At 42.6% G+C, this 26298-nt stretch overlaps 3 protein-coding genes across 3 annotated transcripts; all 3 read left to right on the top strand.

The window, feature by feature from the left end:
- entpd2b (ectonucleoside triphosphate diphosphohydrolase 2b) lies at positions 1-9351 on the top strand. Its single transcript, XM_020104230.2, has 9 exons — positions 1-635; positions 3038-3155; positions 3867-4017; positions 5562-5721; positions 5894-6121; positions 6363-6632; positions 6782-6901; positions 7263-7397; positions 7486-9351. Exons 1-9 carry the CDS (start codon positions 516-518, stop codon positions 7699-7701), a joined length of 1518 nt encoding a protein of 505 aa, XP_019959789.2. The 5' UTR covers positions 1-515; the 3' UTR covers positions 7702-9351.
- A 139-nt stretch (positions 9352-9490) lies between these two features.
- On the top strand, positions 9491-10846 carry phpt1 (phosphohistidine phosphatase 1). The gene is made up of 3 exons (XM_020104231.2): positions 9491-9765; positions 10065-10192; positions 10300-10846. The coding sequence occupies exons 1-3, from the start codon at positions 9600-9602 to the stop codon at positions 10390-10392; spliced, it is 387 nt and encodes a 128-aa protein (XP_019959790.1). The 5' UTR covers positions 9491-9599; the 3' UTR covers positions 10393-10846.
- Positions 10847-11452: 606 nt separating this feature from the next.
- mamdc4 (MAM domain containing 4) lies at positions 11453-22535 on the top strand. Its single transcript, XM_020104232.2, has 29 exons — positions 11453-11965; positions 12852-12944; positions 13183-13344; positions 14047-14172; positions 14352-14585; positions 14685-14810; positions 15027-15182; positions 15265-15368; positions 15466-15621; positions 15790-15880; positions 15971-16084; positions 16346-16438; positions 16528-16665; positions 16750-16889; positions 17317-17425; positions 17511-17615; positions 17786-17920; positions 18038-18165; positions 18329-18542; positions 18625-18762; positions 18846-18973; positions 19331-19421; positions 19750-19899; positions 19989-20114; positions 20241-20365; positions 20720-20819; positions 20992-21185; positions 21471-21536; positions 21620-22535. The coding sequence occupies exons 1-29, from the start codon at positions 11914-11916 to the stop codon at positions 21653-21655; spliced, it is 3630 nt and encodes a 1209-aa protein (XP_019959791.2). The 5' UTR covers positions 11453-11913; the 3' UTR covers positions 21656-22535.
- Positions 22536-26298: the final 3763 nt, after the last annotated feature.

Raw genomic sequence — 26298 nt, 5'->3', positions numbered from 1 at the left:
AGTCTGTTTTTTTTTTTATCCATTCACATGCAAATCCAGCATGAAAACAACATGCAGCCCTGCAGCCCTGCAGCTCTGCAGCTCAACAGGCCAGTTTGCTTGGGCCTTGTTTACCCATTAAAAGATTAATGATTCATATTTTTCTTAACAAGGAAATGACACAAAGGCTCCACCCTGACTAACCCTGAATGTGAATGAGCTGCAGGTTTCATCTGTCACCGGCTCTGGCCTGGATAGAAACATTTTTCCCTCCGTGGCACCAGTATCCTTGGAGCTGTGCGCATTCAGGAGCTGATCCAGGCGCACGAACTGGAGGAGGGACATAAATTCAGCCCCGTCTCTTCTTTGCTATCTCAAGCGAAATGTAAATCAGGAGGCAGGTGAAGCGTGACACCTCACGCGGAGGTTATGGTAACTGAGAAAAGCCGTGCGCCACTTCTCCCTCTCCGGTCAGTCAGAGCTCAGGTTTCCAGGCGCACGGAGGAGCCGCTCCTCTCACTTCTCACCGTCACGTCATGGCTCAGCAGCGCTCCTCTCATCCTGTCCTCCCCGTCCTCCTCCTGCTCGGCGGGGTGGTCGCGGTCCTGCTCCTCACTGTCCCCACTCGGGATGTCCAGGAAGCGCCGGGGTTCGCGGTAAGTTCCGCTGGGTATTTTTGGAAACGTGTCTGTCAGTTCACGTGTGAGGTGTGAAACTCAAGCTCTGTAGTGCATGTGAAGGCTGCAAATATATTATATATATATATATATATATACCTGAGTGCAGCCTCAATGGAGGAAACAAGTGATATTATTCTTATATTCTGGTTCATTAAGTCTTTATTTTTACTTGGTTAAAACATTTGCAATATAGCAAAGTACAGGAAGTAAACAAAACCTCCCAACACACCAAGACAACACAAATAAGAAATTTGCAAAAGACCAAAAGTAAAAGCTTTAGTTCATAAAATAAAACAAAACAAACAAACAGCAAAAAATTTCACTAATCAGAGATCAATTATTATATGTCATTATAATGTTAGGTATTTGACTCGTGTTACATTGCTTAGGAGTTTATGTGGAGTTTTGTTTGATGGTCGGCACGATTACGCAAAAACTGCTGAATGAATTTCCACAAAACTTGTAGAAAGATGGAACTTGGGCAAAGAAATAACCCAACAAATGTCAGCGTCCTATCCACAGACGGGCTGTAGTTGCCCAATTAGAATATCATAGAACTTGTCTGAGAACAGACAAAGGATTAAAGATCCAGAGTGCAGGACTTGGGGGGGAATTTCTGAACTTCCTCTTCCACAGAGTCCGCCATGTTTGTACTGTAGAACAGACAAACCGAACACTTCCCCTGGAGTCGCCCTTTAAATTCTTGCTGCAGGCCGCCGTAGGTTCGACATGCTTTGACAACGTTGGTTGAAATTAGCAACACCAGTAAACTAAACTGTCAACGCAAGTGAGTGTCAATGTACAAAGCTCCACATCCGTCCAAGTCTGAAGTGAAGTTTCAATGTTTTCTTATATTGTAATTATTTAATCAAAGTTATTGCAACAACAAACCTCCTCAGCTGAAGATGTGAATCTGCATTTGCAGGGTTTTAATCTGTAGTTTGCTGCTGTTTGGGGATTCAGAGCAGGATTTCAAACAGGCCGACTCCAGCTCCTGTTTCCTTTACTCCCTCGTTTTTGTGTCACCCGTCCATGGTTCCTTTCTTTTAGCCAAATGTTGCTGCTCTTTCACTCAGTCACAAAAAAGGGCACAAAGGGTTTTTTCTTACATTTTGCAGGGAGACGAGTTCAGCAGTTCCCATAGTGTGTCAAAACGAAAGCACAAAACAGATCATTAGAGCATCGCTGTGTCTTTGGCAAGTGTTGGAGCGAGTCCTCACGACTGACTGCGCAGCAGTAATGACAGAATGAATATCAGATATAACGAGGAACACTTCCACATCTTACCGTTCACCTGTTGTGTGACTCTCAGAGCCTGAGGCATGTTTGTTTGTTTTGTTTGTTTGTTTGCCTGATGGTGTGTGTGTGTGTGTGTGTGTGTATCTATCTCTGCACATGCGTTTGTGTGTCTGTGTGTGTGTGTGTGGGCATGTGCGATCCCTCCCCGTTGGATCATCTGTCACATTCCCTCTTGCATGGCTGAATTTCTGCATATTCAGAGTCCAGGTTTCTTTCAGTTAAACTGGCATTACAGCTTATTTGTGCCTCTGCGGTGCAGCGACAATGGAAGCAGTGTCAGGACAACAGGTCTTTAATCGCTGCAGACAGAAGACTTTCCACTAAAGGAAATGATTTGACTTTTAATAGAAAATTCAAATGTTGAATTGAATCCAGGATGTATAATGGCTTCATTGTTTATTTATCTCAGTGTGTTTATGAGGAAGATTATCAGCACACTCTATTTCCTCACATATTAACTGTTAACGTGTACAGGATGATACTGCAGGATGACAGTTCACTTCCTTAGTTTGAGATACCGCTGGCCTGAAAACAACAATTGTTAAATGCATGAAAGGTGAAGAGACATCAACTAGAACAGCTCTCAGTGAAGCACCTTCCCCCCCCCCAGGGCCCCACAGTCCCTTAAATTAAGCTGCACCCATAGATATCAGTGCTTTAAATGTGCCTGGTGGTTTTCATCAATATTCATGAATGAATCCCTGGGAGATGTTGAATGTTGTGTCGCAATGTTAAAGAAAGTGATTTTAAAAAAATCCTGGATTGACCCCCTTATCCAAACCTGCTCAAAAACATAACGAGTTCTTCCCTGAGCCACGTTGCAGCTCTGCCACGAAGTTTGTCGAAGTTGTCTTTCTATGTCATCTGATACTCACAAGGCTTTCTTTGAACACTGACTTTATTATTTAACCTCTGCCCTGTCCGTCTGCAGTGAACGCCTTCCAGATGCCAGAGTTCACTTCAAACACACAAGATTCTAAACATGTTCATTGACCTTGTTGACTGAAATGCTCATAGACGTCTCTGTTCTCTACCCCCATCGCTTTCTTACGACTGTTTATTATTTTGTCTCTCTGTAGTACGGGATCGTCCTGGACGCTGGATCGTCACACACGGCGTTGTACATATACAAGTGGCCGGCGGACAAGCAAAACGGCACAGGGGTGGTCACCCAGCACAGTGAATGTCATGTTAAGGGTTAGTAAAAAAAAAAAAACCCTGAAAAAGTTTCCTTCTTTTACAGAAGTATTGTTACATTATCTGTTTCTACATTGAATCATCACTGGCACATCTGTGGGAAAGTTTATTTACACACTGGCAGTTTCTCTCCTTAAAACACACAGAAGATAAGAAACAGGAAACTTAAGTCAAACAACAAACAACAACGTTTGTGGAATTAGTAGAAGTAGTAGTAGTAGAAGTTCGTAGTAGTAGTAGTATAGCTTCCATCCTTTCTAACCTCCTGAATGTGAATGTTTGATCAGTAAAACACAGGCTTTGTGTGGAGTTTACCTTCAACCCTCTGTGACATTAAACCAGGAACACTGAGTGAGTAAGTGGGATCTGACGAAGATCAACCAGCCCAGCTATAATAAAAAATAAAATGCTCCAGTCCGAAGTGAACTTGAATCTCATTTTGGAAATCTTTGTTTACCTCAGATTCGTATTATTATTCATATTAAGTCAGTAACCAGGGACATGTGGTTGTGTTGGTTGGTGATTTTTCCGTTGGAGCCGAGAGAAGCAACGTTACTTCCGCGTTGACTGATACGTTTTCAGTCATCACGTTTCTACTCTGTTGGGTGCAATTGAACCGTATCATGATGCATCTGGGTCACAGCAGCGAGCACGAGCCGGAGGATGTTGTAGTCTGATTTTTTTCATGTTTCCTGTTCATCACTCATTCAGGCGGAGGGATCTCGAGCTACGCCGGCCAGCAGGGAGCAGCCGCGCAGAGCTTAGAGGCCTGTCTGGACCAGGCGGTGATCGACATCCCCAAAGAAAGACACCGGCTCACGCCTGTGTACCTGGGAGCCACAGCCGGCATGAGGCTTCTGCAGTGAGTCTTAGTGTCTGTCTGTCCGTCTTCCTTAGAGTGACTGAGCCCGACAATATTGTGATCTAACCCGACCCAAGCCCGATCTTCACACTGGATACATAAATTCATAAATAGCATATATAGGGATGACTGATAGGTTGGTGGCCCATATATTATCCTCCAATAAATAAAATGGATTAAGAGTTTTCAGTCAGTTATTGTCAGTTATCTTTAAATTCTCTTACCTCTTCACTTGTGTCTGTTGTTTTCTATCAGTTAAGGACAGTTAATGAAAAATAATTTTAGACTTTATTCCTCTCCTTTCATATTACCATTAGTTGTTATCTTTATGTCCTTTATATTTAGCATATAAAACACATAAGTTCCACACAAATAGGTTGTTATTTAATCATTTGTAACAAGTTGACTAAGGTCGAATAAAATTACATTTTGACATAAATTCGTTTTCTACATGATGCTGTGTGAGAGAGACTCCAGGAAGTTAAAGCAACTTGTTCCTAGGAAAGGGAACTTGTCTTATCTTGGGTGACACAGCTATCTGTGTTTTGCATTCGCAGCGGCTCAGTACCAGTTAGATATGAGCCCTGCAGGAAGGAGCTTCTTTCTTTTTTTCAATGAGGTGACACAAGCACATATTTTAGCTCCAGGAGAAGTTTACTAATGAGTCTCTGCTTTTTCCCTGCTCAGAGCATTTCTGCAGCAGTGCTCCTTCAGCTTTACTGATTTTATATAGCAGAAATAGATATGGTGTTATAAAGAGCATGAGTGTTTATTTTTATTCACACGACCCGCATCACCGATAATTAGGCGTGACAGTGTGTGAAGCTTAAAGAGCACGGAGCAGGGGTGTTGACATTGTGCTCAGACATGCTGGTAAAAACACAACCGCTGGAGAACCAAACCTCGCCCAGGATGGTTTCAATTCATTCACTTGTAACTTCATGAGTTTTACTTTATACAGTAACATATTAAAAAGATGCAGGAGTAGAAAAGCATATCTTATCACTTAAGCTTATCGCTGCACTTTGAGCTCAGACACATGTATCCATTATCTGATGTAGACAGCAACTCCTAACAAAACTTTTATTTGATTTACAAAATAAAAAATCATGATCCAGATCCACACCAAATTTCACCTATCCATAGATTTTAACCTTCTACATGTGTCAGAGTTTTGTTTCATAAAGATCTCTGCATTATTTCTTGGGAGATTCACAAAATCCTAAAGGAAGGGGGGGGGGGGGGGGGGGGAAATCCTGTATCTGCCCCTTGATCCAGGAATCCACTCCAACGCTTATTGTGTTTTTGTTGTCTGGTTGGATTCATCCATCGTCTGTTTCAGCTGAAAGATCTGGGTCAGTTTGTAGGTTTAGAGGCCAGAGGTGAGACCCCCGAGGCCCGGGGCAATCAAACACTGAGAAACAGGAAAGGGCTAAAAACAGTTGATTCCCTAAATATAGGCTGTTGCCTTTCATGCATTTCCATGGAAACTGCAACTTAACTGTAACTACACTGAAGAAATCCCTGTTTTTCCTCCGCACCAGAACATCTTCTCCGGAACAGTCGGGTCAGATTCTCCAGGAAGTAGGTCATAAAATCCAGTCGTACCCTTTCAACTACCAAGAAGCGGCCATATTGAGTGGTCAGGAGGAGGGGGCGTACGGCTGGGTCACCGTCAACTATCTCCTAGAGAACTTCATAAAGGTACCAATGGAGTCATGTGGTTTTTATGTGGTGACTGATGACACCTAGTGGCCGCTCCTCAGTAACTCACGCAGACTGATGTACTCTGGTATTGTGTGAGTACGATAAGTATCAGTGTGTGAATGTAGGAAATGACAAAAAAGTTTTTGTTTCCTCTAATATCCCTCTTCAGTATGGTTTCGTGGGGCACTGGCACAGCCCCGGCAGACCCACGGTGGGAGCGCTTGATTTCGGCGGGGCGTCCACCCAGATAACTTTTGCCACTCAGGAAGACGTTGAGGACAAGCAAGACACGATGAAGCTGCGTCTCTATGGACACGAGTATTCTTTGTACACGCACAGCTTCCTGTGCTACGGGCGGGACCAGGTCCTCAAGAGGCTTCAGGCCCACTTAGTACAGGTGAATGTGACGCAGTGTCAACAGAAGAAAATCAATTTTATAACATTTGTTTTATATGAAATTAGTAGATGTTCATTCAGTATAAGATATAAAGTAACATAACGTAAAATATACTGGTAGAATCAGACATTTTAATGCACAAGTAGATAATTATGGTGTAAATGTGCATTTTGGAAAATCATATTTATTAAATTGAAAAACAATCTAAGTGTCCAGTCACTCACTCATGTCTCTGTCTCAGTCTCAGGGTTATTCCCAGTCAGTGGTCCACCCCTGCTATCCTGCAGAACACATCTGGAGGGTAAAGTTCAGCACCATATTCGACTCTCCGTGCACAGCGGGATACAAGTCCAGCTCCTACGACCCCGAGGCCTATTTGACGTTGCAGGGCAGTGGACATTACGAGCACTGCACGGGCAACGTGTCCGAGATCTTCTCCTTCGACAGCTGTCCGTTCTCCCGGTGCTCCTTCGACAACGTGTCTCAGCCAAACCTCACCGGTAGCTTCATGGTAAGAGATACTGCAGATAATCTGACAGTGATGCTTACAAAGTTATAACGTTTAACATTTCTGACTCACTGACAGCCACGCTGTGTCGTACATGTCAAAGATAATGTCTCCAAACTCTGAGTTTTGTAATTCATGTCGTCCTCCGTCAGGCGTTCTCTGCATTCTACTACACTCACTCCTTCCTGCAGCGAATCACTGGCATCACCGTGAACTCTCCATCACAGCTGGATGATGCCACCAGGATGGTGTGCGGCATGAGTTTCATTCAAGTAAAGTCCTCTTCTGTTTAGGTTCTGTTTGTTCATGATGTCTTACTTGTCATTTGTCATCTGACAGTTATTCCCTATTTGATTTGCTAATATTTATTTCTGTGGCATCCCTGTCTTAATTTAGATTTCACAATTGAAATTAATGTAAAGACGACTCTCTGAAATGATCCATTATGTACAAAAATACAGTCTTTAAATTTATATGAATACCGTCACTCAAATGTAAATTTAATTAATCACATTGTAAATCTACACTGACAAAGACATTGAAAGAAGATGTGCAATTATTCTGGTGTTTTTGAATTTTATTCATGTGTCTTTTTATCGTATTCTCATGTGTGTTTTTTTTGTTTGGTTCCAGATGTTGCTACTCGCTCCGGACCAAAAGTCTCGTTTGAAGGACTACTGTGCTTCCTCCGTGTTCGTCAAGGTTCTCATGTTGAGAGGATACGGCTTCGACGACACATCATTTCCTCGCATTTCCTTCCAGAAGAAGGTGAGAACTTCATTATTTACATATATGTATAAATATATGACACTAATTCCCACTGATTTGCAGTAATACTTTGTTGCTGATCCTGCAGGCCGGGGATGCCTCGGTGGGCTGGGCTCTGGGCTACATGCTGAGCTTGAGCAATCTGCTGCCAGCAGAGAAAGTGGGGAAGAGGAAGGCCCTGACCCTGAGTGCGTGGGGAATGCTCATCAGTCTCTGTGGCCTCCTCCTCACCACGGCCCTGGTCTTCATCATGCTCAAAGCTTGTGATGGGAAGAGGAAAGGAGGCAGTGAAAGCCCCATCTAGATACTGTTGTAGCACCGTGAGAAAAGAAAAGCACAGATATGCAGTATTACCTCCAACACGCTGGATCTGAATGATGGAGTGAATGTGTGCTTTCATTTAAGGGTGTTTACATTATCGCTCTAGCTCTTTTCAGTTAATGCTGCTGAACAATCATCCTAAACAGAAAAAATATTTGGCTCCAACTGCACGAAAGTATGAATGTTTTCTTTTGATTTCAAATCCAAAGTGCTGGAGTAAAAAGCCAACATAATGAAGAACGTGACCAAATACTCTCTGAGTGTCCTGTAGGTGTAACCACTCCCCTGGTTGCACTGACACGTCAGGCGAGGTCTGAATGTATATTTTATTCTTAAAGGAGACATATGATGCTTTTTTAATTTCCTAGTGTGTTTTATAGTGGCTCATCTCATGTAAGCAGGTGTATCCTTGCAAATTGCAGAATTTATTATAATTATGAACCTGAAAATTAGCAGAATATGTTTCCTTTAAAAAGTCAAACCATGTGGAGTGTAAAATAATCCAGCATTTTTTTTGCTTGTAGATCGTATGAAGCACACTTATAATACTGACGCACACTGTAGACATTACTAAAAATCTTATATAAAATATGTATTTTTAGTTTTTCTATATGAAGACTTTTATGTTGCTATTGAGCTTTGTTTGCAGAGTTTAACAGAAAAAAAAATCCATAATATAAACATTTGTTGACATAATCACAGGCTGTCAGTCTCTGAGAACATTGAAGCTGTACTTACGAGGCAACAGAAAAAAAAGCAGATTCAAAGATTGAATGGACAAACATGTTGATAAATGGAGCTTGTAATGTACATTCTTACCTTCATTTCGGCCACAATATTGATAATTTATGTTTATATTTGTATACAGTAATGCAGAATTCAGTGCAGAAACTGTGAATCTAACCATGGTGCAGTAAAAATGATTTGCATTCAAACCTAATCAACAAGTATAAAACATTTCACATTAAAAGACTAATCATTGGTCATCAACATTAATATTTATTCTGCCACATTCAGGGTGTGCGAGCTAAATGCAGCATTTACCATGTATCTGTGTTAAAACGAATTTATATTTCAATTGCAGTGATTCATGTAGCTCACAAGTAGATGTTGAATTGTACATTAATGTATATTTCAGGATTTTTTATTTTATTTTATGGAATGATACTTTTTACATCAGATCATCATGGTAAAGGTTTGTTGGATGAATCGACATTTATAATTGTGACAGTGAAATATTTTCTGTAAAATGAATATTAGCTAGATTTTTAAATTGTCGTATCACATCTTGCATTGTTTGCTCCTCCTTTATTTGAAGTCTAATTAACTATAGTACTGTTGACCCTGTGTTAGCTTGTATATGACGCATGTATATTGAAAATGATGAAATGAAAAGGTGAAAGGAAGGAAGTGAATCAGTAGGAACTTAACACCACAAAATAATAATAATAAAAATCTGAGATTCAACCTCCCCATAAACATAGGAATCAGAAAAGTAAAAGTCCACCTTGATATGTGGACAACTGTCCTTTATTTTTTCTTATGCTTCTTTTCAGTGTTATGTTGATTTTAACATCCGCCTGTTGTATTTCATGTAAATTGCTTTAAATTGTCTTGTTTTTGAGACGTGCCTTACAAACTCGCCCACTGGTCTTTTATTTTGAAGTATCGTTCAAGATACCGGAAGTATTGTTGAAGATACCGGAAGAGTTTGTTTTGATGCCGGAAGTCTTTTGTGCGGAGCAGGTGGACAGTGGAGGAGCCGCTCGGTCCTGGGATGAGTTCGTGTTTCTCCGGAGCTTGTTGAGAAATTCACATTCGTGTTCGTTCGTTTGTTTGTTTGTCTGTTTGTTTGTTTGTTGCTGAGAGCAAAGTGCGGACATGTGCTCACAGACCAGGGCCGCGGCTCTGATGGCGAACATCCCGCAGGCGGACATCGATCCGTCCGGAGTCTTCAAGTACGTCCTCATCAGGGTCCACAGCCGAGAGGAGGGGGACGACTCCGAGGTGGACATCGTCCGAGGATACGGATGGGCCGAGTACCACGGTGAGTCAGGAGGGTCAGGACCCCATCACAGGGGCCCCATCACAGGGGTCCATCACAGGGGGCCCATCACAGGGGTCCATCCTCATGAACCTCCAGGAAACATCAGTGAGTCAGAACAGCTACCACTCATTGTCACCTATTGATGTTAAATGAGGTTAGAAAAAGCTTTGTCTTCATCCTACCTGGTTTATCTTACAGTCAATGTTTTACTGTACATGAAATTGAATGTGCTGAAAAAGAAAATCCAATTATTAAAACTGTTCACGCGTTGCTCAGCTGTCACGTTCTTCTTCTTGCAGCTGACATCTATGACAAAGTTTCGGAGGAGCTGGAAAAGGACGGACACCTGGACTGCGAGTGTATCGGAGGAGGGAGGATCAAACATGATGCCCAGGACAAGAAGATCCACGTCTACGGATACTCCATGGTGAGAGGTGCCTGCAGGAAAACCACAGTGCTTGTTGATTGTTTCAGTTCAAGTGAGCATCATTTTTAACACATTATTAAACCTTATTCTGGTTCTTGTCTCTCCAGGGATTTGGACAAGCAAACCACGCAGTATCTACAGAGAAACTAAAGGCTCGGTATCCAGACTATGAGGTGACCTGGAGCAATGAAGGATACTGAAGAGAGACCAGCCTCTGGTGGACGGCCTTTTCTCTTGGACTGACATAGTACTTAACTGTAAGCCCTCACGAGAAGGAGGAACTCCTCATTAAAAGAACATATTGTGTTTCTTAAGAAGCTTTTTGAAATTGCGTTAATTATCGAGGGTGTTTTCACACCGGCCCATTTTAGTCTGGATTCCAATGAGAAGAACCTTGAGAGGAGCTGATTCATCTCGTCTAAATCTAACTCTGAAGTTCCGTAGAACATTGTCATTATTAGCCCCCTTGTTCCGCTCAGTTGTCTAAAGGCTGCGTGTCTTCAAAGTCGGAGACAGTGGAGTATTTTTCCAGATTACCAAGATGTTATGAGCAAATACCAACTCTGCCATTCCTCCGCGGTTCATTGTGGAGAAATACGCTCTGGTCCAAATCACAGGATCTTCCTCCCCGACCAATAAACACAGTCAGCGTTATCATGTGTCATTTTCTGTTTTTCATCCACTATTATCTGTACTGCTTTTCCTTTGACGTCACAGTGGAGCTGAACATCTCTTTCACAGACTCACATTCACACCGTCTCCACAAGCCAGAGGGCAAACAAAATATATGCAGACTCAACACTGAATGGTCGGTCGCCAGGCTCTTGCTGTGAGGTGAAGGTGCTAACCACTAGACCACCGTGCCGCCCTTGTTTTGATGATTCTGTGTGACCAAGGGGGAAATACTATGAGTTTACAAATTTATCAACTGATTTGGATCAGAGCAAAGAAACTACAGGTGTGAAAACAAACTGACACACGCAGACGAGCCTGAACTGTTTTTAAAAGAAAGAACTGGTCACAGACTTGTCTCAGAATTGACCTCATCACCACACCATGTTGAAAAGTAATACTTTGTTGTATGTTTGATAAATGTCTCCTAGAATCTGTAATTAAAGTTGCGTGTTGCTCCAGAAAAACTAAAACATCCCCCATCGTTATCTGACCTTTGTTTTACAGCAGTTTTATTCCTGGAAGCTGCAGAGCTTTAAACTACTGATTAATGTGGTGAACCTTACTGAATGATAAAAGCAAATGAACTTGATGATCTGCCATATATCATTACTTTTTTTCCAATACAGTTTACATTTATTCATATTTTAAAAGTTTCCTGCTGAATTGAAAATACCTGAATCCCCTCAGCTGGAATAAGATTTTTCCCGCTCTGCCAACACGACGTGAATGCATCATGAAACATCTTAAAACTCTTGACTAAGACACATTGAACCTTCAGCTGCTCGTGTGAAGCTCAAAGTCAATTCTCTCAGAATCATAATCTGCAATCATGTTGCTTCAGTTATTGTGCAACCAGCGGATGTGTCCTGTGGAAATCTGTAATATGGAGGAAATTATTTTACGATGGTTTGTTGCAGTTGCATTCTGGGTGATTTTAAAGTCCAGCTGTTATCTCTCTGAAGCGGAGATGAGGTCAGGGTGGACTATTAAAGTGTCTCCAGGTTGTGTTCGAACCTTCAGACTCATCAGGTGGAAGAGGGAGGAAGATGTCAGAGCGGAGGAGCTCAGCGCTGCTTCTGCTGCTGATCCTGCACTGGGGTAAGTTCCCACTCACTCCACTGGTTTTAGTATTTATCAACACTGCTGCTGAAGGGGATAAACCAGTTGCCTTCATATTTCTACCCATGTCACAGAAGTCACATAAAGAAACATTAAGGTCTTATCATGTTTTCCAGAAGCTTTCAACTTTCAAAAGAAACTTCAATGGAAAATATTTTTCCAAGTCAAGAATCTACGTTTTTCCTTGTTGTTGCCAGTTTCACTTCAGCTGCTCACACAAGTTTGTTGTGGCTTTTAAAGTCACTGAAATCACAATTAATGATAAGAAATATTTTAACTGAGGATTTAAAGCCACTGTTTGATCATTTATTCCTCACATGCATTTTTTATTCAGCTTTGAAAGAAAATAAGAGTTAACATAAAAAAAAATGTTTTCATATTAATTAAACACATCACTGTTGCATGTTTTATAACATTCTGTGAGTGTGACAAGTGAAAATATTCTCTCTAGGAAACATGCAAATACCTGCTCGGTGTCATGTTTGATTTACAAACTCTGACTCAGAGACCTTTGGATGGACGCCTGGTATTCTGCTGCCTTTAACCTGATAATGTCTTCCTGGCCTTTGAGCCTGGCATTAACCAGGTGGTAAACCTCAGACGGTAATGACTCCTGATAAGAGAGTTTGGGGCTGAGTCATCTGTGAGACTTTATGCAACCTTGAAACAGAGGAAGAAGAGAGAAAAACACTTAAATAACCAGAATGTCACGTCAAACCTCCGCCAAGGCCCCTCATGATTTAAATTCACTAAGTTGTGCACTTGAATCCCTCATCAATGCTTCAGTTATCAGTTTAAATGTCCTGCATTAGTTTGGGTTGATCTTAAGATCTGTCCCCTGATGGTTTTTCTTCTTATCGCACAGTTGCTGATTCTCAGGTTCAGTCCTGTCAGTCCCCTGAGAGGAAATGTGACTTTGTGTGTGACTGTGGCGACTGCAGCGACGAGCAGAACTGTGGTCAGTCCAAGAATCTTCTCAATTATTTATCTTATTCTCACCTCTGTGCCTGATCGAAAGACAGTTTCATTTTTAAACTATTAATAGTGATTAAATATATACTGAAAAAAATATATATACTTATGTGACTAGCAGAAACTGAACGAACTTGATTATTATTATTATGATTTAACCCTTTTTAAGTCAGTGAAGATGATTTCTGTTGAAGTATTTATTATTTGTCCTTTTATATTTTAAGGCTACACAGGAAAAGGGTTCGAGTGTGACTTTGAGGACGCAGCCCAGTGTGGGTGGACTGACCGCTCCATCAATGAAGCGTACAGCTGGGGGAGACACCAGAGAGGAGACACGCTGCCGGACAGCGGGCCGTCCTCTGACTACACCACTGGGACGGCTGCAGGTATCATTTATTTATATTTACTGAAATAAGGAATAGATTTCATGCTGTGTCTCATTTATACCACTAGAGGGCACCGGTGCAATGGCACAGTGATCCATCCCCAAAGAATCCAGAGCATTTTAAAAAGCAGCAGTGGTTGAATTCACAGTCGTCATCAAAGTGGAAGACGAGCGTTGGTATTAGATTGTAACTCATGTCAGGAGGAGATCCTCAGGGTGGTGTGGTACTGGTCATCAGGGAAAGTGTTTAAAATATTCATTTGGATTATGGAAAGCAGTAAATCTCTCTCTCCATTTGAAGACTATAAAACACACTGCACAGTTTCTACAATGTGAAACTACAATTGTTAATGTTAGTTGACACCGTTTGTCATGAAAAGTATTTGTGGTTTTAGTGAGACTATGTTTATATAAAGGATTAACTGTCACGTACCATAAAGAGCAAATCCAGGATGTGATATAATGTGCTGTTGATGGTGACACTAGAACTAGGACAGAGCTGTTTATTCTCTCGCAAACTTTACATAACTAATGCTTTCACGTTTTGTTTGCTTTATAAAAGGTGTCAATATTATTTCAAATGCTCATGGCGCAGCGTTGGTGACAGGAGCTGCTGTGTAGCCACAAGGCCACAGACAGTTATCAGCCGACTAACCTGTAACATGAACAACATGGGATCTATGATTCATATTTCCTGTAACAGGCTGGTTTATGGGAGTGAGCGCTGTGAAGTCCGAGTCTCTGAGAACTGCAGTTTTAATGTCTCCAGAGATGAGACAGTCTTCACCAACCTGTCGTCTTCGTCTCAGATATTTCCTGTGGTACTCAGGTAACAAACATGAATGACTGCAGGTCTCACATTTAAATAGTTCACTGTGAAAACATGACTTCTATTGACAGTATTTTCATTTATTGTTGGTGTATTTGTTTGGTTTTAATTTCTGTACTTGATGTTTTATACAGAAATTAATGAAAGTAATGATACTAATTTAACCGATTATTACTCAGGTCACTCAGATCTGGGTTCCACACCACTGTGGGCGTCCGTCCTTCACATGGATTCTTCAGAGGCCACAGTGTGGCGTCCTGAGGCCACCAGTGTCCACAGCTGGAGGGAGGCGACCATCTTTTTGGGCCGTATTCCCAAAAGCTTCCGAATCCGTCTTTACTCACAGCGCTCTGACGGGCAAAAAGGAGACGTGGCCATAGACCAGCTGGAGTTTCTGGACTGTGCTCTGCCCTGTGAGTCCCTGAAAATATCCCAATCCCAACAATGAATATAAAGAAATGAATCAATCGTCAGTATTTTGAAGTTGTTGTTATCTACCTCTACATCACCAGTGCCAGTCCCTGGTAAAGACTGTCCAGCAGAGATGGTGAAATGTAAGAACGAGGGCTGCGTGGAGCAGCGGCAGGTCTGTGACGGCACTGATGACTGTGGTGATGGGAGTGATGAGGAGAGATGTGGTGAGAAGTCACATCATCTGAGTCTTAATAAAAATATTGTCTTAAAGTATTTCTATTTATTGCCATTGTCTTGGTTGGTTTCTATTTTCTTGGCTGGAGGGACTGTAACAAAACTAACTTCCAAATAGCCTGTGTGAATGTTTTTATACAGTTGTTTTTATTTCCTCTCCCCTCTGCTCACCAGTTAACGTGAGTTGTGTGTAACGTTGTGTCCAGATGGGTACCAGCTCTGTGACTTTGAGGACGGTCTGTGTAATTGGGACCTGAGGTCGCTGTCCTCACTGAAATGGGTGCGGACGAATCAGGAGAACATTTCCATCTCAGATCCTCTGAAAGGACCAGGCAGGGATCACTCCAACCACAGTACATCAGGTAACATTCATGTATATATATAGAAACTGTGCTGTTGTTCTCTGGTTCCTACTTTTACATACCATCATTATTATTATTGCAGGTTACTTCCTATACGTCACTGTCCCTGACGGTGGTCTCTCAAGGGACTGGGCCGCTTTTCAAACTCGTCTTCTTGATCCCACCAATAGTTCACATCCTTGCAAGGTGAGAAGTTGATTCTTTCCACCAGTCAGAGAGTTTTCCTCCTCAATTTCATCAATCAAATCTATTTTGACAAGTTTCCACCGTCTGCCTGCTGCAGATGGTGATGTACACGCACCAGTTTGGGCCGAGGTCAGGCGGTCTGACGGTGCTGGTCGCTGAGAGAAAGATCTACCCTGTGTGGGAGCGAGGCGGAGCTCTGGGTGATGTCTGGGTGAAGGCAGAAGTGGAGATTGTCTCCAGCTTCCCTTTCCAGGTGAGTCCTTCTCCTCAGGTTGTAGCTATAGAAACACAACGCTGATTGTAGCCTGCTGTCAAACATCTTTAAAAGTGAGATCTGTCCCTAATAAAGGGGAATAATAATCCATCTATGTCGACGCATGTAAAGCCTCACAAGCTAAAATAGAATTTTCTCTCTTTGCAGATTGTAATAATGGCAGCAATCAGAGACTTTGCATACGGGGGTATCGCCGTAGACAGCATCATGTTGTCCCCTGAATGCCGCAGAACATCTGGTAAACCATGGTCTTAAATAAACCTGATCAGTAAAAGAATCACCCTCGGCAGGATGATAACGTATTGTCTCACTTTCTCTCCTCGAAAAGCAAACTATACCCTCCCAAAATTCCCTGAATCTCCCAGAGACCCGTGTGCCGAGCCCGACAAGATGTGCGATTTTAAACCGGACTGTCTGGGATCAGAGGATGAGGCCGGATGTGGTGAGCTCCTGTTTTATCCTCCATTACGCTCAGTTATCAACAGGTCTGCTACTGAAGTATTTGTTCAGGGCAACAAACAAAGCATCTAATGTGACCTCAGCTGCCAACAGGGAGTTAAAAATGACATCTACAAAAGGCTTCGATTGAAACATTTTTTAGGGCCAAAAATAAGTTTGTGATCTTTATCACCTCTGTCTCTTGTGTCTGATGTTTCTGTTTCTTGTGCAATGTGTTCTGTGTCTGAATGAATCGTGTCTGCAGGGGATTTCTCGTCCCCTGAGGGCAGCTCAGGCTGGACGGATTCCAGCATCGGGGGTCAAGGTTGGGTGCTACATGAGAATTCCACGTCCAAAGGTGCAGCTTCATTACATCACTCTCTTCAGCTACTCATTTCATATAGTCATTAAAAAAAATGTATAATTTTTTTTACTTACGTTTCCTAGAGGAGTACCTTTATGTCGCCCGGGCCTCGGGCCAGCAGCTGACTGACGCCCAGACTCGGACCCCCCTGCTGGGACCCTCGGGCCCAGCCTGCTCCCTCAGCTTTGATTTTGCACTAACTGGAAATCCAGATCACATCGGTACAGCTGTTTTTTTTACTTCTTCCATTTTCCCCCTGACACACGACTCCAATCTTTTAATCAGACTCTGTGAACTTGCCGCAGGTGAGCTGTCTGTCAGGGTGATTGACAGCTTGCTGGGCATGCAGCCTAAAATGTGGGAGTTCGCTGGGAAGACGGGAGCAGGAGAGGGGGCGTGGCACCATGCCCACGTAACTGTTGGAGCCAGGAAACATCGCTTCCAGGTCAGGATCAGCACAATTCATCAAATCTACTTATTTTGCATTGACGATAAGTTTCAGCTTCTCCTCCTCAAAATATTTTTTTTCTTACAACCAAACACAGAGAATTGGTGTCTGTCATTTTTTATGATTAAAATTTTTGCTTTAACGTTCAGTAAAGTACATTTTTAACCAGGAGGGCAAACATGGTTGGTTGATCCTTCAAACTAAAATAACAGACTAACCTAAAAAATTACAGATAAACATATTATAACTTATAATTTACAGACTAATTTGAGTTATTTTATGTAATGTTTGCTTCCTCCTGCTGCACCCTTGATGCCAGATTTCAACAGTTTGTATCAGTTTTCACTGAGTAACTCATTTCCTGTGTGTTCAGTCGTATTTTTTACATCGTCCTCTTCCATTTGTCTTGTTTTCTCTTGTCCAGCTGGCGTTTGAGGCTCGTGCTGTGAAACTGTGTCCCTGCTCCAAGATTAAAGTGACAAACGTTAGCTTCATCAACTGTCACGCCGATTATTTTCCGTCTTCTCCAACCGGTGATTCTCACATTTACAGTTCTGCACAATCCATATGTTCATACTTTATCTACGAATCTTTGATTTTGATTTTTCTTTTGGCCAGCACTGTCATGTAACTTTGAAGATGGACTGTGTGGATGGTATCAGGACAACAGTGACAACTTTGACTGGACGGTGCACAGCGGGATGGATCACACCATCGGGATCGGTGAGACACATTAAAAAATAATTTGATAGATCAACACAGCCACAAGTCTGCAAGCTGTTATAAGTCTAGTGTTCAGAGGGCGTCAGAGAAGATGGAGTGACCATCTCATCGGTAAAATGTATTTTTCTGATTCTTTAAGTCTCCCTCCCTGTCTCTCTAATGATGTCCAGGTAAGAGTCTTGTCGTGGACATGTGGAATCCTTCTCTGCGTGGTTTGTTCGGACGCTTGGTTTCATTTATGCAGATGCCCAGTCAAACAGATTACTGCCTGTCCTTCTTCTACAAACTGTACGGACCCAACACAGGTGAGGACGTGACTGTTATTAACAATGAAACATCTCAAATCTCAAACCCTGTGAAAAATGTACAGTTAATAATTTAATCCATTTTTGTTATTTTTTTTTACACCTCCTCCTGTACAGGTGCTCTTAATGTAAAGCTGTTGGATGGCCACGGGTATGAGGTCATCCTCTGGACCCGCAGCGGAGCTCATGGCAACATGTGGCACGAAGGACAGTGTCCAGTACCGCACCAACTCACAAGCTTCCAGGTACGAAATAAATTCACTCTGCAATTATTCATCAGTGTCTCAAACGTGATGCATGTTTATAATTAAAAATCAGTGTCAGGAGGGGGACAGGTATTTGACGTACAGCATTAAAGAAAGGAAAGATATAGACAGATCATTCTTTTTTATTCATCGTGCCCCACAGCTGATGTTTGAAGCTGTTCGCGCCGGCTTTGACGGACAGGTGGCCATCGACGATGTGGCGTTTGTGGCTCGTCCGTGCTCCGTGCCCAGGATGTGTTCCTTTGAGGGCCAGAAATGCGGGTACAGCAGCTCGGGTAAAGTTCGCTGGCTCCACCACAGCGGACGCACCACGATAAGGGGACCCAGAACCGACCACACTCTGGAGACCGACCTCGGTGAGAGAAGATGGGGTCACATAACATTGAGGTTTTTAACGTGTGAGCAGAAAACTGATGGAAGTCCAACTGTGGTTCTCAGGTTTCTACATGATGGTGAACACCAGAGCCGACGTTCTTCCCTCTGGCGGCACAGCGGTCCTCACCTCCCCCGTTCGTCAAGGAGCCTACAGGACTGAGTGTGTGCACTTCTGGTACCACATGGGCGGAGCGAACCCTGGTGAGGCACCTTCACACACACACACACACCCAAAACACACACACACACACAACCTAACACAATTAACTGTGAGATCTTTGCAGGTTCTCTGACGGTGTACATGAAGCCGGCGAAGGGAGAGAAGGTGAAGATCTTCTCCGACAGTCAGAATCAAGGTGACGTCTGGCGCCATGGCAACGGCAACATCTCTAGCACCCTCGTGGACTGGCAGGTACGAGGGAGGAGGGAGGAGGGAGGAGGGGGGAGGGAGGAGGGAGGAGGGGGCTGCTGCAACAACTATAGACATTTCACATTGACAGTTATCATGTGATTGATTATCTTAAGCATTGAAAGAAAGTAATTACTCCAATTTTTAATCACATGAAAAAAAGTCAATAATAAAATATGGCTGTATCTCTATCTCTATATCTATTCTGTCTCACAGTTCATTTAATTTAACTCTGAGATGTGAAGATAATTCTCTCGCTGGTCATGAAGGATGCAGGCGACAACATTCACTGATTAAAAACTGAGAATTTGATTGAATTGGAAAATTCAGAGATGAATTTGTGGTTATTTTGTTCTGCAGTTGGAGTTCGAGGTTGTCGGAGCTGGAGGCAAAGACACCCACGTTGCAGTTGATGACATCTTCCTTTCAGCGCACCCATGTGACAATCAAGGTTTGCATGAATGTAGAATGTTTCTGTTGTCAGAAATTGGGCCAGAACTCTTCAGACTTTTAAAAATAATATTCTGCAATGTCAGACCAGCCACAAACTCAAAGCTCTTAAAAGAGGCAGTTTGCATTTTACTGGTCAAGTCTAGTTTACTGGTTTCGCAATATTCAGCTTGTTCTACAGTTGATCGGAAAAAACTCCAAGGCCTGATATTGGAGACACAAAGGACGTTAAGAAGTTAAACTAAATTTTAAAAATATATATGTATTTTTAAAGCAAGGCGGTTTCCTCTTTGTGATATTGTCTATTTTCGGTCTGTTCATTATGTCAGGTTCTAGGTGCAGTCTGGAGAGAGGGATGTGCAGCTGGAGCAACACACAAAACGTTAAAGTAGACAAACTGGACTGGGAGCTGACGAGTCATGAGGCGGAGAAGCACTACTCCACCCCGACAGAAGATCACACTCTGGGCACAGAGAGAGGTGAAGCAGAGAAACAAATAGAGAAAATCATTTCTGTGTCCCGGTCTGCGTTAGTTTTTAAGCCACCTTCCCTTTCTTCTTTCTTCCAGGTCACTTCCTGTTTTTCCCCAGCAGCGATCGGACGGCAACCAATCAGAATGCTCAGCTGCTGAGCCCTCACCTGCCCCCGACCAAGGACACCTGCCTGAAATTCTGGGTTTACAAACCTTTCTCATGTAAAGATCAAAGTTCTACCATCCCACCATTACTGGTTTGGACAGTACAGTTATCAATAAACCTTTAAGGTGTTGTCCCGACGTGTGTGATTTTATCTTTATTTGTTTTGACACATTATTTTGTAGCTGACAACCAGCTGAATGTGTGGAGGCTGTCTGAGGGTCTTCTTAATGAGCTGCTGGTGGTGAAGGAAGTGGGAGGACCGTGGAAACGCTTCGACGTCAACATCACGTCTGCTGAGGAATACCAGGTCAGACTGTCACACTGCATCACATGGAGAAAGTAAAGGAGACATATGAGGCCTGTTCCGTTTGTCTTTCTGCTCGTGTGTTACATGGATTTTTTGTGTAAGTTAAAAGCATCAAGGCTCAGTTAACACGACTGTTTAAACTCCTGAAACCCCCTCATGGGTCGTTCAACTGATGCTTCTTCTCACATGCAACAAACATAGACAGAAAAAAAAAATCTCCTGGTGAAAAAGCAGGATCACGTGTAGCCCAGACCTGAACTTGTGTAAAGGTTTGTGTTGGAAAGTGGACTCGATGGGATTTTTCTGTTTGAAATAGACATTCTTCATGTTTCTGTCGTCTTTTATTCTCAACAGATTGTGTTTGAAGGAATCAAAGGCACTTTAGGCGTCATCGCTCTGGATGACATTGAATACACCATCGGAGTCAACTGTGCTAAGACAAATTCAGACACATGTAAGTGCTCACATCCAAAAATGTGTGGTATGCTCAATTTGTCAAATACCAAGACTTACTAACTGGCTTAACATGCAAAACCACATTCTCTGCCTTTTCACTGAGTGTTCTGCTTGTCCTCGCCCCCCTGTCTGGTAGAAACATAAACTTACGGTTGTCACCTCCCCCGCAGCCTCACCAAATCGAGAGAACGCAGGAGGGGTCGCAGCGTCCGTCTTCGTGCTCCTGCTGCTGATCGCCACTCTGATCGCACTGTTGATTTACTACCTGCAAACTCGCCAGAAGGTCGAGGCTGCGACTGGTCGGTCTTCCTCTTCCCCAGGCAACGGTGGTTTCGGAAATGAAACATATGAACCAGAGCTCACAGTGAGTTCACTCAGACCTCTGACCACACTGATCCACGAGCATCACAGGATTATTCTGCTTCACTAACTTCATCACTAGTGTGATGGTCACTCTGCTGGGAGAAGGTTCAGGAGACAGAACCTAGTTAAAACCAAATATTCTCACGCTCACACACAGAGAATATCAGGGTAGAGAAGAAGGAGATTAACTCAGAACGTTGACAAGAAGAAAGATAAATTATAATTTATTAGTTATTCATTTCACATGAATGAACTTATGACCTTGATAATCATGTGTTCATTTTAGCAAGACCGTATGAGGGTGCCATCTACTCAAAACCATCCAATGGCCGCTGGGTTCAATAACGTCATTGTGAGTATTTTAAACACTGACAATTACTATGATTAACCGTGATCTTTTTTTTACCGTTGACTCCTCCTGTTGTGTCTCTGCAGCTCTCTCCTGATGACAGAGAGATGGAGGTGGCGTAAGGCAGGTGCAGCGGTGGGCCTGCCACCCGAAGGTGGCTTTGTGAAAATGAGGCGACATCACAGCAGAAGAACTGCTTGTGTCGCCCTTACATCACACACACACACACACACACACACACACACACACGTACACACACATACACACACACACACTCAAGGCTTGCAGCTCTCTGTCTATGGACGGAGAGAGGTCGGAAGGAGGACTTCAGATGTGTTGTGGCTGGAAATTTGTTTTAAATTTCTTTAAAATTGAGATTGGGCATATCCCATGATTTCAGACATGATGTGTTCAGAGGTTCCCACAGAGCCAGGTTAAATGAAACACGTCTGAATCGTGTTCGTCCTGTTTCGGAAGCATTTAGCGGGTTGAGCTCCTTTCTCGTGGCTGAAGTGACGTGTCAGTCAATTCACTGTGGAATTTCTACTCAGCCTGTGAAACCAGTGAGACTCGTGTTTTTTGTGGCTGTGGAGAAACTCCGACAAAGTTGAGAAAATTTGCTAATTCATCGCCCAGAAATCTCAGCTTTACAAGAGAAAGCCTGAACTTCAGACTGAACGTTCAAAAGATATGAGTTTACAAGACAGAGAGAATCTAATGAAAGACCTGGTGTCCTCGAGTTGTGTTATGGGAGGAGACCTTTCATCGAAGGGCAAAACTAAATCAGTGGTGCGACCCCTCACAGAGGAAGGTGAAGGAAAAGATGGACGATAAAGAGACAGTTTAAAACTAGTGGAAAGTATAAAGAAGTAAAGAAAGGAACTTTTGTTTGGAAGAAGACTGTTGTACGGTTTGTTCTGAATGTGTCAGAGTGTTAACTTAGCTGTGAAACATGAGATAATTGAGCAGGAATGATAAATAAATTAAAGTTGAGCACTGAAACAATGATGTCAGTATTTTTTTACTTGTGTCGTGATGATCATTCCTCAAAAAAATCACAATCTACAGAATGTCCTTTTTTTCTTGGTGTTTTGGTTTCATTAGATTATTTGTGGTCAGTTAACAGAAGATTACTTGAACTATAAATAATATTTAATCCTGTATTCACTATACATTTTACATATCATCAACTTTATCAGTTAATTATCTGATAATTGGAATAATCGATATCCTTTATATTAATTTTCAGTGGATGAATGTAATAATAATAATAAAGGGGCTTGCGTGCTCTTAATTTGAAGCTCCCTGTGTGGCTCTGATTGGCTCTATTCATGTTTCGGAGGAGATGATGACGACATCCTCCCCCTAGCAACAGTTGCGTCTCTACGGCAACATCATCCAATGTCCCCTCTCCGCTGTTGCCACCATGGCTCTCATCTGTTGCCAGTGAGACGGAGACAAATGATTGCGGAGGATGCTGCTGTCTCGGGTGGAGTGAGGGAGACCACTGCAGCAGCAGCAGCAGCAGCAGCAGCAGCAGCAGCAGCAGCAGCAGTAGTAGCAGCAGCAGTTTGAAAATTGCTATGCCTGAAAGTTTGAGTGGACGCAGGGCAGCTCCTCCTCTTCCTCAGCATTAAGGAGCCTCTCTCATCTGCACCGTTTTCTTTTGCTGAATGGATCCCGCCGTGCTCATCTTCCTGTTGTACGTGATGATCGCACACGAGCTGGTCTGCGGCTGGATGCAGCAGCGAAGGCAGAGCTGCAAGCCCCGGAAACAGGCTGCAGGACCTCTGCTGTGCTCAAGGTGTGCATGTGTGTGTCTGTGTGTGTGTGTGTGATGGGCTGGGGTAAAGGTATTATTGGCTATGTGGGGACCTTAAACAGTCCAAACATTATAGGGACATGTCCTCCTCAAGTGGACATGAATAATGAAATCCTGAGGTGAAGACATTTTGTAAGGCTAGGTTAGGGTTAATGTGTTTTAAAGGTTCAGTGTGTAGAATTTAGTGACATCTAGTGGTGAAGTTGCAGGTTGCAGCTGAATACTCCTCACCTCCCCTTCCAAACATGAGAGAACCCGTGGGAGCTTCAGTTGTCTGAAGTGGTTTAGTTTGTCCAGTTTTGGCTACTGTAAAAAAGAAAGTAAATGTAGATGTAAATATAAAGTATTCAAATATAAAGGGGCCATTTTACAGGAAAGAAAACAACATTTCATTTAAAGCAAGACATTTTTGAAGGTGTGAGTTATTGTTTCTAAAGAATGAGGTGCGTGTGGAGCATCGACTGTATAAAAAGCTCCACCAGCTCCACCTCCGAAACGGAGCCAAAATATAATGAACACCAACGCTGCCATTTGAGCATTAGGAGCCAGGGTCTGTGCAGTAGAGTGGTCTCGCAGATATATGGGCTCCACCCATGATGAGTCAATCTCAGTCAGCCTCATTAGTCTCAGCAGTGAGAGATCGTTGTCTTTCAAACGAAAGACTGATTCAGGGTTTTGTTTCCTCTTTTTAATCACCTGTGCTTCCTCCTCAGTTCCCAGGTGTGTCTGAGAGCTCGGAGGGCGAGCAGCCAGTCGGTCAGGACCGACAGCGGCGGGAGAGACGCAAGAAAGAGCGGTCGCATTGTGAGAAAAGCCTAACGAAGAGAGCTGCCGGTCATAGAAGGATGATTATCAAAGATTGTCTGGGTGTAAACGTGTGTGACAGTCTGTTCCAGTTCATCTCGTCTTGCAGGTTTATTGCACATTTGGCAATTGGACAATTACTGTGGATATTTGTGCAACATCAACCCTTTGACATTTTCACCACCTCGATGTTTAGGCCAAAAATGCAGCATTATTTTTGATAAATGTTTTAGTGCTGAATCCCTTTTGCCTTTGTTTGAGGTAATCAACGACTAAATGTGAAATATCATGAGCCTCTTGGATATTTTTTATTGGTCTGTGATTGTAGGTTCAGTGTAAAGTCAGGGATTGTTTGACATGTTTCTCCTACTGTAAAGTAAACGATCAAATAAAGAGGCAATACATACACATCTCTCACTTTGTTCACAATTCAAAACACTGGATGTCCTCAATGACAGTGATGAGCCAAAGTCCTGAGCCAATCAGAGCTGAGTGTACAGCGTTAGGAACGTTGTTGTTGTGTCTGTGAGCCAGAATCACATCTCAGAGACAGTTCAGCAAGAGCTTTTGTTTTTTAGTTTGATTAGCGTGGTATGAAAATCAAGTTCTCCGAGGACCCACAAGAAATGTTGACGGCAAAAAATATTGATGTGATCATCAGACGCTAACAATGGGTGAGGGGAAAATAACAACTACAACAACTCAGGTTTGTTATCAAGCAGGGTAATTAGGGACAAACTAATTCAATTCTTTCTGAAACTGTAAAAGTGAGCTGCAGGATTCAGTCTGCAGAACCTGAAATGTTTGGTTTCCTGTGGTTGAGCTGAACTGAACTGTACTATTGTTTGTGTTCAGGTCTGGGTGACAATATTGTGTGACTTACTGTATGTACTGTATCTTTCTTAGATGAGGAGCAGTGGAATGCTGCACTGCAGGGAAACGAGTACATGCTGACAATAGGCTGTGAATCAAGTTTGTTTTTTTACATTTAGATTTCCTATTATTAAAATTACAGACAAGGAGAAACAATCTATAACCAGTTCAGTGTTGACAGACGGAGTGAGGTGAAGATGAAACACGCCTTTACCAACAATCCAGTTCATCCCCTGTGAAAACTTTGATCCACTGGTGGAGCTGGATCAAATGTCAGAAGATGAGTCAGTCAGCAAGAATCCTCTTCTGGCCAAACAACCTTTGAGTCTCACATTCACACCTACGGTCACTTTAGAGTCTCGAATCAACCTGTCCCCTATCTGTATGTCTTTGCAAGCTGGGATTCAAACTAGGAACCTTCTTTCTCTGATGTGAGTGTTTAAAAACACTTCTTGAAAACCTGTTATTGTTTACAACGGTTTGTAATTAGGTTGCATCGAGGCCCTGGAGGCCCTCGGCCCTTTAATGCAGCTTACTCTGCGTGTGTCTCTGGCTGGCTCCGCACATCACACACTTTTAAACACACCATCACAGCGTACCGAGTGAACTGTCCTGTTTCTGTAGGAGCTGTCGAATTTACGCCCTCCTGGCTGATCTCAGGACGACTGACCTGACGGAAAGTCGTCTCTAATTGTGTTTGAGAAGCTGCAAGACTCTCGACTCAGTAAACGCTGAGCAGACGCTATCAGCAGATGGTTGCTCTGGCACAGGTGGGTGCTCATCACCATTTCTCGTGGGAGTTTACTGTTGTTCATTGACTCATTGTTTTTAATATGAAAGTGGAAGAATGGGTTGATTTAAGATTGAAGTGTTTTATATGTGCTGACAATATACACAGCATGGATTATTACAAAAATAATATTAATAATGGTAACAGCAACAACAGTAATAATAGCAGTAATACATTTTATTTCACAGTAACTTTACAGACACTTAAGGACACCTTATATTGTAAACAAATAAATAATTAAATTTGTCATAGGAGACACAAACGACCATCAAGTCATATTTTGTCAGATGTTGCTCTAACTCAGCATGATCTGATTTTATAATAATCACTTCATTTATACAGCACTTTTTTAAAAGCAGACTTTAAAAAGTGAATCGTGTATAACCAAATAAATGCAAACAAAGCAATGAAATCTAAAAAGACGACATCACATACAGTCAGGTGATTCAATCGGTTTTTATTTTGTCTGATGAAAA

Source organism: Paralichthys olivaceus, chromosome 18 (assembly GCF_024713975.1).
Source record: "Paralichthys olivaceus isolate ysfri-2021 chromosome 18, ASM2471397v2, whole genome shotgun sequence".
Lineage (NCBI taxonomy): Eukaryota > Metazoa > Chordata > Actinopteri > Pleuronectiformes > Paralichthyidae > Paralichthys > Paralichthys olivaceus.
Note: the sequence above shows the minus strand (reverse complement) of the source record. Positions and strands in the feature narration are given on the sequence as shown.